This window comes from Notechis scutatus, chromosome 7 (assembly GCF_049901735.1).
Source record: "Notechis scutatus isolate UNSWTSFEM ecotype Mainland chromosome 7, rNotScu1.2, whole genome shotgun sequence".
Taxonomy (NCBI): domain Eukaryota; kingdom Metazoa; phylum Chordata; class Lepidosauria; order Squamata; family Elapidae; genus Notechis; species Notechis scutatus.
In genome coordinates, this window is record NC_142015.1 from 16936548 (window position 1) to 16952901 (window position 16354).

The 16354-nt window shown below is 42.7% G+C and overlaps 2 protein-coding genes across 6 annotated transcripts in view; both read left to right on the top strand.

The window, feature by feature from the left end:
- The first annotated feature begins 2741 nt into the window (after nucleotides 1-2741).
- On the top strand, nucleotides 2742-11149 carry TIRAP (TIR domain containing adaptor protein). 5 transcript variants are annotated; one of them, XM_087970023.1, is made up of 4 exons: nucleotides 2742-3496; nucleotides 3900-4033; nucleotides 6773-7366; nucleotides 8381-11149. In XM_087970023.1, exons 2-4 carry the CDS (start codon nucleotides 4027-4029, stop codon nucleotides 8419-8421), a joined length of 642 nt encoding a protein of 213 aa, XP_087826149.1. In that variant the 5' UTR covers nucleotides 2742-3496; nucleotides 3900-4026; the 3' UTR covers nucleotides 8422-11149. The 5 variants fall into 5 exon arrangements, 3 of the variants coding, with proteins under 3 accessions (XP_087826149.1, XP_026537004.2, XP_026537000.2); XM_026681219.2 differs by having other exon boundaries at nucleotides 2876-3140; XR_015750366.1 differs by having other exon boundaries at nucleotides 2945-3140; nucleotides 6773-7432.
- Nucleotides 11150-11634: 485 nt separating this feature from the next.
- DCPS (decapping enzyme, scavenger) overlaps nucleotides 11635-16354 on the top strand; it is a 54414-nt gene continuing 49694 nt past the window's right edge. Inside the window, exon 1 of the mRNA XM_026681214.2 lies at nucleotides 11635-11966. Within this exon, the coding sequence (XP_026536999.1) occupies nucleotides 11781-11966 (186 nt within the window). The 5' untranslated portion in view covers nucleotides 11635-11780. The remainder of the gene's footprint in view (nucleotides 11967-16354) is intronic.

A 16354-nucleotide genomic window follows, 5' to 3' on the forward strand; every position in this document is an offset into this window, starting at 1 on the left:
GTGCCATCAGCATTCTCTTCCAACATATGTGGATCATGTACTGTAAAACATGTTGATTTTAGACACAGACTCAGGAACTGTAACTCTACAAGAATAGTGATGTACTGAGTTTAGTGCATCACAGTGCAAATAATTTTTAACACCTTTGACAGTGTAAGCCAATAAAACAAATTATTTCCAAGTGCATACGTTGCAGAACATACAATTACTTTTGTAGCATTTACCGTATAAATAATATTTTGTCATACTTACATGATACAGTGGATATCGCAACCAGTGAATTGGGCGGCAGTAATTTTTGTATAGCTTTTCAAGCTGTTTTTTTTTTTTTTTGCCATGTACTGAACTGATAAATACTTCCATGGGCGCTGAAGAAAGACTGCTAGTTTTTTGCCTGATGAAGATTCATCCCAAATAATCCTTTCCCTCTCCTGCCTGCTGAGATAAGCTTACCAATCTCACAGTGCTATTTTCTCTTTTCAGAAAGGTGCCAAAGGATCAGGGATTAAGAAATTAATTTGCCTTCCTGAATTCAGTTTCTTACTTCTTCCTGTTCATTCTGCATATACATTGAGGCACAGTAGAATTCTTGGAACAGAGAATTTGAATTATTCCTTTCTATCTTACAGGTTTGTCATTGAATATATCCTCAACCTACATACTCTTAGTTTCCTTTGCAGTACTTGGCATCATAATTTTTGAGACTCTCTTCCATCCCTCATTTAAAAAAAAAACCACATTCCCAGTTCTTGTGAGATTTCTTGCCAAGAGTTCATTTTGGAAATATGTTCCGGTAGCAAAGAAGCTAAGACATATTACTCCAGCTTAACTCCTGGATGACTGTTTTTAGCTAAATTGTAGAAATGGGTTGCTATGTTTTCCAGCTGGCCAGTGCAGCCAACAACCCTGGAATTCCTAAGGAATACCATTCCAACTAGTTTAGTTTATTGTTATTGCACTTCATGCAACGAAATTAAATGCCATCTTCAGTGTACATTATAACTATAAAAAAACACAAATATATAATAACTAAGGCCTTAGCATCTGAAATTTGGTAGGAGCTAAATTACAACAAAATTGGGCATCAAGTCACTGTCAATTGTCAACTCAGCCACCACATACAGATGTTCTCCAGGACATGAACAAAATAAATACTTTGATATTTCCATAATGTGTAGTACAAATCCATGAAGTTTTTGCTTAGTTCATTACAGAGATCCAACCACTTGGATTTGTTAAACCGATTTGAGTACCATCTGTAAAAGCTGCCCATCCATCAATCAACTGAACAGCTCCTACCATCCGGCTGGTCAATGTAAATGGTCTTTGCAGGAGGCAACAGCCACCCAAATGCAACTGTTCTTGAGCACAAATTCCTCTTCCCTCCGAGGGCTTGTAACTCCTGGTTATTTTCAAAGAGCAACACTCATGTTTAGGCTTTTGGGTCATCTGCTGAGAAACCCCTGGATGCAAACAATTCAGAGTCTCTGTGCTTCCGCATCCCAAAATTGGGTTTAATAGCAATGAAAGGCTCCTTGGGGCAAACCTTAATTTGTCTTTTGGACATTGAAATTGAAACTGAAATTACCATAACAAAGTTCCATTTTTTTTGTTATTATATATGTTGACAGCAGCAAGACTATTGTATGCACAAAAATGGAATGCTTCGATACCCACTACAGGTGAATGGTTGCAGAAGTTGATGGAGTTGGCTGAAATGGCAAAGCTGACCACTTTCATTGAAGAACAGAAGTACTTTTGTTTCCACATGGAGACAAAGCTTCTGAGCTTCCTGCTTGAGGTGGAGAAGAATGAAACTGACTTTGGGATTTACCCATTAGACCAAAGGGTCTTCCAACTTGGCAACTTTAAGACTGGTGGACTTCAACTCCCAGAATTTCTGAGCTAACATGACTGGAGGAGGAATTCTGGCAGTTGAAGTCCACAAGCCTTAAAGCTGTCAAGTTGGAAGACCCCTGACTTAGAATAAGAGAAAGAGGTAGATCTGAACAGTCTTTAAGCGAAATAGATTATTTTATCTTCCTCAATACTTTTCAAGAAGTAGCCCGCAAAGGAAAACCCTTTGGAAGATAAGGTAAAGATAATCGAAACCTACCTGACTCCATGTCAAAAGTCTACCAGAGGTCTTCAAACTTGGCAACTTTAAAACTGGTGGACTTCAACTCCCAGAATTCCTGAGCTAACATGACTGGAGGAGGAATTCTGGCAGTTGAAGTCCACCAGTCTTAAAGCTGCCAAGTTGGAAGACCCCTGCATTAGACTGAGAGATCTCTCTAGAAATGGCTTGTTCATATTATGAAAAAGCAAAAAGTCGTGATTTGATGTGAATGCCTTATGTTACTGTAACAGAGAGCAAGTGAATGCGTCTTTCTTTTTCTTTTCCTATCTTTCACTTCTCTTCCTCCCCCTTTCTCCCTCCCCCCACTGCTTTTCTATTTACTTTTGTATTTTATAATACTTTATTCAACTCAGTAAAAATGCAAAAAAGAAAGAAACTGCAATTGGGGAAGGGGGGGATTTGCCGCGCGTGGGTGCAGCTGCCGCCCCTTCTGGCGACCCCAACACGAAACTCCGAGGTTGCCTTGGGGGTGCAGCGCGTTGTTTTCGGGCAATAACCCGGGTACCCAAAGGGGGCTGCGGCCCGAATCCAGCCACCCAGCAGCCCCGCCCGGTTGAAGCTCAATGCGCGGCTCTTAGAAACTCGGGCGTCACGGGAGGGAACCTCTGCGCGGTTCAAGGAAGGCCGGCGTTGCGCGATCGCGGGCTCTTTTGCAGAGGATCGCCCGGCGAAGGCGAAGGGCAGCGGGAACAGCGGGAACCGCTCACGGGGCGGAGGGGAAGGAGGTCCCCGCCTGGCGGGCGGGCAGGCAGGCGGGCAGGGTGAGAACCTGCCCCCCCCCTGCGGAATCCCTGGCGCAGCTCTGGATGTGTGCTGGGCGTGGAGAAGACGCGTCGCGCCCTCGTAGGAGAAGCCAAGGGGGAAGTTGGCGAGCAGCTCAGTTTCTTCGAATGGTAGGGTAGGGTAGGGCAGGGATGGTTCGGCCGCCTGCCCGCTCGGATCTTCGTAGCGGAAGAAAGGAAAAGGGGCTCCAGCGGTTGGTCCTGGCGCCGGGGAGCAGGTGGGCGAGGGTGCCCGGGGCGCGCGATGGTCCAAGGTTTCGCTTTGCGCGCCGCGCTTTGCTCGCCTCGGCTTTCCCTGGTTCCGGGAAAGCTTTTTTCTTTTGAGTTGAAAGTTTTATCTAGCCCAAAGACAAATGGGGAAGAATAGAGAACGAAAGTAGAAAGAGTTAGAAGGGGAGGAGGAGGGGAATGTAAGAAACCGAAGCGGCTTCCGATCTTCTCAGCTGCAAACTTTTTAAACGCGCTCTTCCCCCCCTTTAGGATAATATTCTAACAGTTCTCTTCTCTTATCGACTCTTTTGGACCAGCAGATCTCAGAGACCGCCGGTTCACTGTGATCCATTTTTAGCAAAAGGTCCAAACAGAGTTTTCAATCTTTATTTATTTTTTAAAAACTACTTACTGTTTTGTCCCTAAACCAACTAAGTCATTTTAAGCCATTTCTGCAAGTTCTTCCGTTTTCATTCTCCTCTCCTCCATTTTCTTTAATGAAAATCAGCTTTTGAAATATGTTTTTATCTCTGCTTCTCTTTACAGCAGCGTTCTTCAAACTGGACAGCTTTAAGACTTGTGGACTTCAACTGCCAGAATTTCTCCTCCAGTCATGTTAGCTCAGGAGTTGAAGTGCACAAGTCTTAAACTTGGCAAGTGTGAAGATTCTTGGTTTACAGTATATATTTGCTTCTGAATGGCTTCTGGCTCCTGGAATCTGGCGGACGTGATAATCCTGTTTTGTTCTTTCCAGTTGAACTTCAAAGTAGATGAAAAGGACTCAGGGGCAAGAATAAGAGCAGAGCTGAGTTGGGTTCCAGTGTGATGTGTGGCCTGCACAGCTGTGGCACTCTTCTCCCGTGGAAGAAAGGCAGTTGAGACTTGCTGGTGGACATGGCAGGTAAGGAAGTGTCAGTGTGCATGTGCGTTCAGTGTTCTTCCCACACTTCTTCACCCTAAACTTCTCCTTTCATGCAAGAATGTGTGAAAGCAGCCACGTTTTATGTTCCACTAAAATAGGGGTTTCCAACCTTGGCCACTTTAAGCCTGGAGGACTTCAACTCCCAGAATTGGCTGGCTGGGGAATTCTGGGAGTTGAAGTCCTCCAGGCTTAACGTGGCCAAGGTTGGAGACCCCTGCGCTAAAAGAAACTTGATCAGTGTTCTGCTACTGACTAACTGACCATTTTTCAAGATGTATTGGGCTGCAACTTAACAAATGTTCAGCCACATATTCTTTTGTGGAAGAGTGGAATTTGTTTGGCCTCTTGATTTATCTAGAAAATACCAGAGCGAACTAGCTGAGCAACTATTATTGAGCAATATATAACAGGGCAACTGTGGTCATAAAAGAAGCAGAAAGAAGGTTCAGGAAAGTGATACAGGTAGTTCTCAACTTGCAACCCCAATTGAGGCCAAAATTTCTCTTGCAAAGTGAGACATTTGTGAAGTGAGTTTTGCCCCATTTTACGACCTTTCTTGCCACAGTTGTTAAGTGAATCACAGCAGATCAGTTAGTAACACGGTCGTTAAATGAATCTGGCTTCCCCGTGGATTTTCCTTGCCAGAAGGTCATAAGAGGGGATCATGTGATCCCTGGGACATTGCAACCATCATAAATATGAGTCAGTTGCCAAGCATCTGAATTTTGTTCACCTGACCAGTCATAAGTGTGAAAAATGGTCATAATAAGTCGCTTTTTCAGTGCCGTTGTAACTTTGAATGGTCACTAAATGAAGTTGAGTGTTGTAAGTTGAGAACTACCTGCATTGAGAGCCTATTATTCAGCCCAGCCGTATCAGTCTGTTGTACTTTTGAAATTTTAGCTTTGCGTGGAGAAGTGGAAATACGCTAAAATGCAGCAAATGGAACTCAGTGCAGATAGACACCTAATAATTAACCAAAGCAGGGGTGGGATTCTACCTGGTCGGACCGGTTCTATAGAACTGGTTGTTACGATTCTGTGCAGTTCGAAGAACTGGCAAATAGCGTCACTGGCTGGCCCCTCCCCTTCCCGCTGACTCACTCCTTACGTGGCATGCGTGCCATCCAATTTGTCTGTGTTGTGCCTCCGCCTAATTTTTGGTAAGTTGCTATTTTTCCTTTTTTCTTTCCCAACCATCAGCTATTCCAACTATCAGCTGTGCCTAGATTATCTAGAAAGCAGGAAATTATTTGGATTTCTTGCTTTCTAGATAATCTAAAAGCAGAGCTGAACCTTCCATTTTTCAGTGTGGACTCAGGTAACAGATTGCAGAAAGGTGGATCTCTGAGTAAATCTGTGATTTTTGTGAGCAACTCAATCTGCCTGCCTGTTTTGCCTGATTTTGGGTAAACGTTGCTCTTTTTTATATAAAAAAATCAATATTTACATACATGATATGTTGTGAGTTAATTTTGTGAGTTTGCTTGCTAGCAAATTTTATGAGTTTGTTTGCAAGCAAATTTTATGTGCGTGTGACAGACTCAGGCAGCAGATAGCCGAAAGATAGGTCTCTGAGTCAATCTGTGATTCTGCGAGCAACTCAATCTGTGTCATGCCCCTGGTGGAGACTGACTCTGAGGAAGAGGAGGAACAGCCAACAGGGAGTGGGAGTGTGGCTCCAGAGGTGGTGGAGGAGGCTGGGGAAGGGCAGAGGCCGGCTGAGCAATCAGAAGAGGATCCAGGCCCATCCCCTATCCATCCTAGGGCACGCAGAGGAGAGGATCAGGGAAAAGCGAGGTCTACTCAGGAGGAGATTACCATGATACTCCTCATGGCTTGCAGCTGGGAACTATGTATATAAGTTTGTAACTGCGTAGTCAGAATTGCTGGAGTCAAATTTAGTGCTTCCTTTGAATGAGGTTTATCTTTGTTGGCGTTCTTCCCATGGACTCTCCCTGGTTATCTTCCTGGAATATATGATTAATTATCTTGGCTTGCTTCGTCAATGTGGTTTGTTTTTGGTTTCCTTTTGCCTCATTATTTACTTTTGTGACTTTAAACTGTGCCTAATAAAACAGTGAAGTAAGTTGAAGGCGTTACCGGACTTTAATGCATGTTTTGGGTTTTGGGTTATTTTGAGAGACTATGGGTCATCACAATCTGCCTGCCTGCTTTGCCTGATTTTGGGTAAAAGTTGCTCTTTTTTTTATAAAAAATTGAACATTTACGTAAATATTTACAATATTTACATACAAGCCACACCCAACCAGTCATGTGACCACCAAAGCACACCCTCAAATTAGGCCATGCCTACAGAACCGGTTAAGAAATTTGAATCCTACCCCTGAATCAAAGACATGCCTCTGATTGGACCCTGTTCCAAAGAATCACAATTGCCGAATGATTGTAGGTCAAGGTCTACCTGTATGGTAGACATTCTTTCATATCTTTCAGCGATATCTTACACGGTTTGTGTTACAGTAGTGAATTCATTGATGAACCAGTGACTATTGATAAGAATAAAATATAAGTAGCTTTTTTCCTTTTCCTTCTTAGTTTGCATTTTTAGCTTGTCAGTTTAAATTTTTTATAAGTTTCTTTTTTAAGATTAAACATTGTTTTGTTACAAAAAAAGTGGTAAACAAAGAGATGGTACCTTTGGTTAAAGCTTCAGGAGCTGGCTTCCTCAACACCCGCCTATTTCTGATTTGTGCAGGCTGGTTCAAGACATTGCTGCAGAAACCCAAGAAGAGGCCGGATGCCTCAAATGGTATTCCTGGGTGTTCTCCTTCCTCGCCTTCACCTCCCGTGCAGAAAAGTCCTAGTTCGCTTCCTCGGAGCTTGACCAGCAGCCCCAAACTGGTTTCCTCTATCGCCCGGATTGTGAGCAATTCTGACAGTGCCCGATGGAGCAAGTTATACGATGTCTGCATTTGTCACAGCGAGGGCGACCTTGAGTTTGTGGAAGAGCTGGTGGCCTACTTGGAGAAGCAGCCCGAACGTTTCCGTTGCTTTCTTCAGCTGCGGGACTCTGTTCCAGGTGGGGCTGTGGTGACAGAGCTGTGCAACGCCGTCCAGAACAGCCATTGTTGGGTGCTGTTGATCACACCCAACTTCCTAAAGGATCCTTGGTGTTGCTATCAGATGCACCACGCCTTGACCGAGGCGCCCATGGCGAATGGGCGTACCATCCCTGTGCTGAAGGATATAGACCGCAAGGATTACCCCAGGGAACTCCGATGCATTTACTACATCAGCGTGGTGCTCCAGGAGAGCAGTTTCCGACAAATCAAAGAGACGATCCTGCGTTGTAAGTGAGAAACTTACTGGGGTGGGCAGTTCATTTTCCCAAGGAGCCACATGAGAACCTGAGAAGGTGCGTAGGCATGTATGGAAATTGAAAAAGGTAGCAATCACCTTCAAGATACAGGTACTCCTCTGCTTGAATCAACAAACAAGCTTAGAGCATATAATGGGACAGTTTGACCTGTTTGGGAAACCTGAAAGTTAAGAGAGATGCTGCCAATCACCAAGGGATTGGGAAGATGGTGCTGTGGCCCGTCAGCAGCCAGCAGAGCTGGCAGCAGATTTGGACAGTGAGGAGGTTGGGGTGGAACATGGGCCAGTCCTGGAGTCTGGGGAAGGCTCTGACAAGTGCTTTGTGTCAGAGGCAGAGATGGGGCCAGGGCTGACTAATAATCATCAGCTGCCTTTGGAGTTGGACATCAGTGAGGCAGAAGAACAGCTGGAGCCTGTTCCCAGTGTGTGCATGCGCAGAGCTGCCAGAAGAAGGAACAGCTAGGGAACAAGGGTCAACTTGGGAGTAAAGCCACAGTTGGACGGTGAATGGCCCCTCCCATAGGGAATAAAAGAGGAGCGAAAGGGGAATGGGGTTTTGCAGGAGACAATTAGTTCATTTGCGTGAAGATCTGTTCCTGCATTCTTGCCAAGTGTTGTCTGCTACAGTGTGGCATCTGAAAGATATCAGTCTGGCAACTCTCCAATCCTGATAAAGGTCTGTAATTGTGAACTATCTTGAAAGGCTGTTGTCTGGGACTTTGCTGGAGAGGAATTCACTGTAAACTAAATAAAAGGGGTTTATTGGGATGAGGCGTTGGCTTTGTGCTGCTGGGGAAGTGTAGGTCAGAACAGGTGGGTTCGCATCTTGCATAAAAACCAGATTGGTTTTGACTGAGCAAGTTGTGCAAACTCAGTTGTAATTTATTAAATAGATGACAGCTGAAGGAACCATAGTTTATAATTAGTGAGGCTCTTCATTGGATTCAAAGCTCCTGACGGCTTGCTTTTTCTTTTTTTCCTTTAGATCTCCTGGACTTTTGTCAAAACACAAGAAGCAAAGACTAACTGCACTTTTGGATGGAAAAAAAAAAGATTATTGGTTACAGGAAATGTAAGGTCAAAGGAAGGTCTTTCGGTACACGGGACTTGGAGAAGAAGCCTTTATGGCAAAGATATCCTCTTTCAGCGAGGTTGACTCGATCTGCCACTAGGAAGGCAGATTCCATCTGATGCTGAGATTTAAATCTCTGTGTTTGACTGATTAGCTTTATTTTGGAGATGTGTGATGCTTTAATCCTGTTTGGGTGGAGATAGAAAAGAGCACTGTAGGGATTCCAGGAACGCAACTATTATGGAAGACAGTTAAAATCCTTCTAAAAATGCCCCCTTTTAAGGACACAACAAGATTAAGGTCAAGGTGGGACTCTTTTGAGTTTCATATCTTTTTTTACTTTTCCCGGAACTGAGGAACCTTTTCGCAGAGCTAAATTCCATCATTATACTAACGATTCTGATGAGATATGGCCCAACACTAATTTGTAACAAGAAGATACAAGTGGTTGTGTTCAGAGGTGGTATTCAGCTGGTTCGGACCGGTTCTGGTATATCGGTAATGAAAATTTTGGCCAGTTGGGAGAATGGGCAAATATCACCTCTGGCTGGCCTTGCTCCGGCTCTTTCCCATCCTTTATTCCATGGATTTTTAGCTCAGCCGATTCGCATGGCAGAGTGGATTGCCGTGCCTCAGCTGAGCTAAAAAAACAGCTCAGGCGATTTTTGAGTGCTGCGCACGCGCATAAAATGTTCTTTGAGTGCTGAGCGCACGCGAAGTGATCGTTGAAGTCCGCAGAACCGCTAGCGCTCAATTTGGAATCCCAACATTGGTTGTGTTCATAGGTCAGCCAGTCATGTCCTTCTCTGTAAAGTCCCCTTTTCTTTCCTTCCCATCTAGTTTGGTGTTTCTCTGCAGTCCTAACAGTTGGTCAATACGCTGCGGCTTTGTTCTTTTAGTCACATTCATCTGGTTTCCAGCTTTCTCCACCCGTAGAGTCTTCCTACCCTTTGTTGTTGTTGTTGTTGCTGTTTTGTATTGGGTTCCTCCAAACCTCCTGCTAGCTTCTTGTTAGTCCTCAACTTACAATCCTTTGTTTACCAATGTTCAAAATTACAACTGCACTGAAAAAGGCGACTTATGATCAGTCCTTGCATTTATGACTATTGTAGCATCCTCATGGTCATGCTTACGATGATGATTATGGTCACATAAGCAAAATTCAGTCGCTTGGCAACCGGCGTGTATTGACAAGGATTGTAGCATTCCAAGATCATCTGATCGCTGTTTGTGACCTTCCCAGCAGGCTTCCAACAAGCAAAGTCAGCTGGGGATGGGGAGCTGGATTCGCTTAATGACTGCATGATTCAATTAACAGCTGATTTGCTTAACCCTGGCAAAAAAATGTCATAAAATTGGCCATGACTCGCTTAATAACCACCCTGCTTAGCAATGGAAATATTCTAGTCCAAATTGTGGTTGTATAAAGTTCTTCCTGAACTCCAGGCACAGTGAATTCTAGACCTTTGATCATCATTCTTTTGGATGGCTGAAAGCTACAAAGGTTTCTGCAACATCAGGGAGTTATACATGTCCGAATTATATCCAAATACAGGTAATCCTCAACTTATAAACAGTTCAAAGTTACATCACTGAAAAAAGTTACTTATGACCATTTTCACACTTATGACCATTGCAGCATCTCCATGGTCACATGATCAAAGTACTGACAGTTGGCAAGTGGTTTGTGTTTATGATGGTTGCAGCATCCCAGGATCCTGGGATCACCTTTTGCGACCTTCTGACAAGCAAAGTCAATGGGGAAACCAGATTCACTTAACAACCATGTTACTGACTTAACAACTGTGGCAAGATAGGTTGCAAAATGGGGCAAAGCTCATTTAACAAAGGTCTTGCTTAGCAACATATATTTTGAGCTCAATTGTAGTCGTAAGTTGGGAACTTCCAATATTATAGCTTTAATAAAATGGCAGTATTAACCATGTTTAAAAAAACAAAAACAGCATAACCTTGAGTTTGTAGCCATGATTGGCTTTTACCTTTCTTGGCAGTACACAATTATTAATTTAAGAGAATTCAGATCCCGCCATTTACACCCCAGTGAGCTGCCTGTCGGGTGACAAGGCTGCTGTGAAATTTTGTATGATTTCCATACATTTGTATGATTTACAGAAAATGTATGTGGCTAAATTTGCATATTGTGCTAAACTGAAATACTTGTTACATTTTGGTTTAAAGGTGTGAATCCAGCCTTTTTCGGTTCTCTTCAAAGCCTGCTAACTTGGTAGCTTATTCAGTAACCTGATTTAAAAATTCAGCCTGTGTTTATATGATGGGAGTTTAATTTAGTCCTGTGTTATCCAGGGTTAGTATTACCTTGACCTGTCACTGAAAATACAATGTTGTTAGTCAATGATCCTTCTAAGGAATGGATTGTGTATAATTTGAGATAAAAGGAATATCTGAGGTGTCATTCTACATTGTGGGTGCATTTTCCATGATATAAATCTGAATGCTGAATTGCATTTGGAACGTTAGTTGGGTTTACCTGCAGTATTTGGAATATTTAGTTGTCTTATAATGGTCCATGCAATTTGGAATAAATTCTGTTTTGGTATCAGAAGACAAATGGCCAGTAGAAAGCATATGATTACAAGATGAAAAATGTCTTTTGCTGCTTCAATAAACTTTGGAACTCCCTGCACAGGGATGCTGGATTCATTTTTTTTCTACTGCCTTTTTATTTAGGTGTCTCTTTTTGACAAATACACCATGTTTGTTACAGACCTCCTTTTTAAATGCCTGTAATTTATCCATTAACCAATTTAATATCCTTTTTTTATAGAAAGTGAGGTACATATTGAGTAAAGCATTTGGAACAGTTTTGAAATTGTAGATTTAAAAAAATCTATATAGAAGCTAGTGTATAACCATGCTAATGTTCATTATTCCTCTGCTTTGGGGCATCATTTAGTACAGGGGTCTCCAACCTTGGCAACTTTAAGCCTGGAGGACTTCAACTCCCAGAATTCCCTAGCCAGCTTCTGGGAGTTGAAGTCCTCTAGGCTTAAAATTGCCAAGGTTGGAGACCCCTGATCTAGTAGAGAGGTCTACCCAAGAACTTGAAGGAACCATGAAGTTGTAGTCCAAATCAATTGCGCGACTGTTCTACATTTCCTGAGTCTATATCCAGAGCTAAGATTTGCGAGTGTGCGCAGGCGCAAGGAGTCCTTGGATCGTTTCTCCAAACCGCTCCTTGGTAGTTGCGTCCTCCGACCGGTAGAGGGAGCCGCCGAAACTTCACTGGCGCGCAGTTTGGCGGTAATCCAGTTGCGCCTGCGCGCTAGTTTTTATGCTCACACAGATGGCCGAGTCTCCCGCTCTGAAGAGAAAACGCGAGGAAAAAGAGGGAGAGAACGGATCCGCCGGGTCTCAAAATGAAGGGCCGGCCCCCGGCAACTTCCCTTTGGCCGAGCTCTCTGTGATGAAAGTGCTGAGGGAATCCGCGCGGGAGAAGGCGATCTTCCTCCACGGGCGGGTAGGGGAATTATTGGCTCTTCGGGCTTTGGAATTGTTAGCTGGCGGCCAATAAGAGAACAGGGGGCGGGGCTAGCCGGCGACGTCTCACTCGCCGCCTTTTTGATTAAGGGAACGTCACGATTTGCATAATAATAGCGGTGACTGTCGGAGAGCGTGTGACGTCATCGCACACCTCCTTCCCGCGTGCCGATGCTGTTGCAAGGTGTGCCAGGACTACAGTTCCCATCACCCCCCCCACCTCAATAGGCCGCCTAGTAGACGGGGAAGGGGGTGACGGGATTTGCGGTCCAAGGCACCTCAAAGCCTCCCTTCTAATTGAGAAAGAGGCTGAAGGGAAAGGGGGCTGGGCTCTTTGAGCGCCAGGGCCGGGTGTGGGTGTGGGAGTTTTTGAGGATTCCCCATTTTGTTTGCTGAGGGGTGTGAAAGAAGCAGCAGGACAGGAGGCGTTTCTTCTCCCAAGTTGGGGTGGTGTGGGAAGACTGCACGAAATAAAAATGTGCATAAAGACTTCAGAACAGACTCCTGGCCCCCGAATGCCTGATCTCTGGGCCTTCTGCATATTGTTTTTATAAAAAAATATACAAATTATTTTCTATTTTCTATTTTTAATTGATTTGTCATGTTCATAGGTATATATAATCAATCAGTCTATCTATCTATCTATCTATATCATCTATCTATATATCATCTATCTATCTATCTATCTATCTATCTCTATATCATCTATCATCTATATCATCTATCTATCTATCATCTATCTATATCATATCATATCTATCTATCTATCTATCTATCTATCTATCTATCTATCTATCTATCTCTATCATCTATCATCTATATCATCTATCATCTATCTATATCATCTATCTATCTATCATCTGTCTATATCATCTCTATCTATCTATCTATCTATCTATCTATCTATCTATCTATCTATCTATCTATCTATCTATCTATCTATCTATCTATCTATCTATCTCTATCATCTATCATCTATATCATCTATCATCTATATCATCTATCTATCTATCATCTGTCTATATCATCTCTATCTATCTATCTATCTATCTATCTATCTATCTATCTATCTATCTATCTATCTATCTATCTATCTATCTATCTATCTATCTAAAAAAGCAAAATACCACTCACGCATCATCACAAAATCTCCAGAACCATAAAGCCTACAAACTTGAAATTTGGCACCTATGTTCCTCTTGGCTTCTAGGTGCTCACTAAGAAAGGATTTTTCGAAATGACCATCAGAACATTAGTATTGCGTATATTACTACTAACACGCTCTGATGCTAAGGAATTCTACCCCCCCTCCCCCCCTGAAAAGAAATCTGTTCCAAATGCAAAACAGAAGCAAAGGAGTTTCAGTTTTAATTTCACAGCAGCAACCAGTTTTGCTACACAACAGTTGAGCTAAGCCACGCCCAGGCTCCTTGCTGTCTCCTTGCTCACACAGGAAATACTGTTTCAAGTTTCCAAACAACCCTCAACTATCACACACTGACAGGATACCAGATGAATACCGATGGATGTTGGTAGGCAGAGGCAGAATCCCCCCCCCTTATTTTCCTCCCCCAAAACAATAATAAATATATATTGTATCTTTTCTTTTATGTATTCTGAGATCATTTGCACCAAGACAAATCCCTTGTCTTGGCCAATAAAATAATTCTAATTCTTCTAATTCTAATTCTATTGACATGCACAACTCAGAAATATGCAGCTTAAAAGAGGCACAAAGGAGACTGATTCCTGCAGCTTGGCGCAATGTTTCAGCTGCAGTTGAGCTTTTTTTTTTTGACAATCCGAGTCTACACTCATGAGTCTTAAACATGGCAACTTTAAAAAACTCCAGTTTCCAGAATTCCTCATTCTGGCTAAGGAATTCTGGGTGTTAAAGTCCACAAGTCTTAAAATTGCTACGGTTGGGGAAAACTGCCAATGAGTAAAGATGGAAGAGATCGAGAGGTGCCAGGCAAAGAGGGGAAAGAATTTGGGTTGCTTATAGTAAAAGCTCCCTCAAGCTCATCTTCTGGTAATGGATGGACGTGGTCTTTCCATTTCCATGGCAACAGTACAGAAATGCATTATCCTTACATTCTTCTGTTGTTTTTCTAAGCGTTCCAATCTAGTTTATAATCAAGTGGGATTTTTTTGTGGTCTTCCATGCAAGCACTGGCCAGATCTGACCCTGTTGAACTTTTTCAAGATTAGCCAAGGTCCCCTAGAGCAGTGATCCCCAACCTTTTTATGCCGCTGCCCGGTACCGGCATCAGCTGGGCGCCGCGCCCGGCACCGGCATCAACTGGGCGGCGCTCTTTTTGACGAAAAGTGCTTCCGGTGACCTCATCGGAAGCACTTTTCATCAAAAAGATGGCGGGCGTTAGCGTTCGTGAGCTTTTCGGGTAGAAATGGCTTTCTACCCGGAAAAGCTCACGAGCGCCGCCATCATCTTTGATGAAAAGTGCTTCCGGTGAGCTTTCTACCCGGAAAGCTTCACCGAAGCACTTTTTTATCAAAAGATGGCGGCGCCAGCAACCAGCGGCCCGGTAAGACTTGTTCCGCGGACCGGTACCGGTCCGCGGACCGCAGTTGGGGACCCCTGCCCTAGAGGCTGCCATTTGTTGTAACATATGGAAAAAAAGAAAATATTTTATACTCTAACCTCAGTTGATGGGTTAGCATCATTTATTTACCTATGTTTTCTTCCTTTGCCCCCTCCCCCTTTCCAGCCTTTGTGCTATTCAGATTCCAACTACAAAGCAGAAAAATGTTTCGACAAAATGTATCCTAGAATATCCAGGCTATGTATTGGGAAGAACCCAGTGATAACAACCTGGGAATAAATTCTCTACTGATTCTAATGTTATTTTCAATCCCTAGGAGAATACATGGTCTTATATCACACAGTAACCCACTTAACCATTATTTGTTGACTAAACCTCAAGAAACTATAGTGAATTGTGTGCTGAGCCAAAAACAAATAAAATACAATGGGTTTTAGCAATGGAGATGTCCTAGATGAGACCTAGTCTACAGGTTTGACAGTGAGAAATAAACAGGGAATACAGCGGTCATATAGCTGAATGAAATTGTGTAGCCGAGTGCCCAGATTACTATTATTTCACCTAACAAAAGTATTTCCTACGTATCTCCAGATTTAGATTATTTTTCTTATTAGCATATCTATTGCTTTTGGCCAGGAGATCAGTTTTTCATGTTTAATGTTTAAAGAGAAATTGAATTGCAAACTAGCAGTTAACTTGAATGCTGTAAATAAGATGGATGGACTTGTCACTCAGGGCCTATAAGAACTGGAAAATTGCAAGTACTCTTTTAATTCGCCTTTTACAACTATATTGTGTTTCAAAGGCAGATTCTCCCGAGTGCAGGGGATACAGCTGGATTAATACTTTTATTGTCCTCTGTAAATCCACCCAGAGATAACCAAGGCGTGCAGTGAAGTGTCAGGAAATTGCTCACATCTCTATCATTTTAAAGAACAGTCTAAATTCTAGAGGAGTGATTTTTTTTTAAAGGAAGGTGGATTAGATTCAAGGTCAAATTCAAAGTGTGGGTGAGTAAAGCTATTAAAGAGAGAAAGGGTCGATAAACTACAGTTACAAAGCACCACCAAAAGCAGGTAATATGCTTCCTGGTGGAACAGCCAAGGTCAGATTTAGTGCGGTAGATACAGATGAATTGTTCTACCATGGCTCATCCCAGTTCAGTGTATCACAAGGTTAATCATGGCATACATTTTTCCTATACTAATCATCTTACCAGGTGGCTGGCTATGATAAAGTACAGTAAATTCTTATCAGTGCCTTGTGCAGATCCAAATCCTCCTCCTGTATCTTATTATCCCGAGTTTCTTCTCCTCTCCTCTTAATATTTACATGTTCTGTCAATCTTGGTAGCTCCCTGATACTTGTAAGCTGGTATGTTTGATAAATGTTTAATTTACATACTTCATTACTTGTACATGGTTTGCCAATTTACATCTAAACAGACCAGTGTGTTCACATTCAAGGTTTCAGGGTTTAGAGCTTGACTGTAGCAACGTATCAAAATAAAAATGCTTTACATCATTCCTGGTTTTCCCATTTTTAAACTTGTGTCTTAAGGATCGAATATTCATGATCGTGGTTGATAGTGGTTCAAAAGGTAAGAGATACTGGAATGAATGATAACCAGACCTCTTGTTATCCTTGTGATCGTTTCTTCATACATGTACTGTACAAGAACACACACACACACATACATATTTGCAGCCAACTATTCAGTGTTCTAATCAGAACTGGCTGCTACAATCTATATTAAAAAATGGTCTTTGACTTTTTGCATCTTGCTTGTGTGCTTCCAAGCACA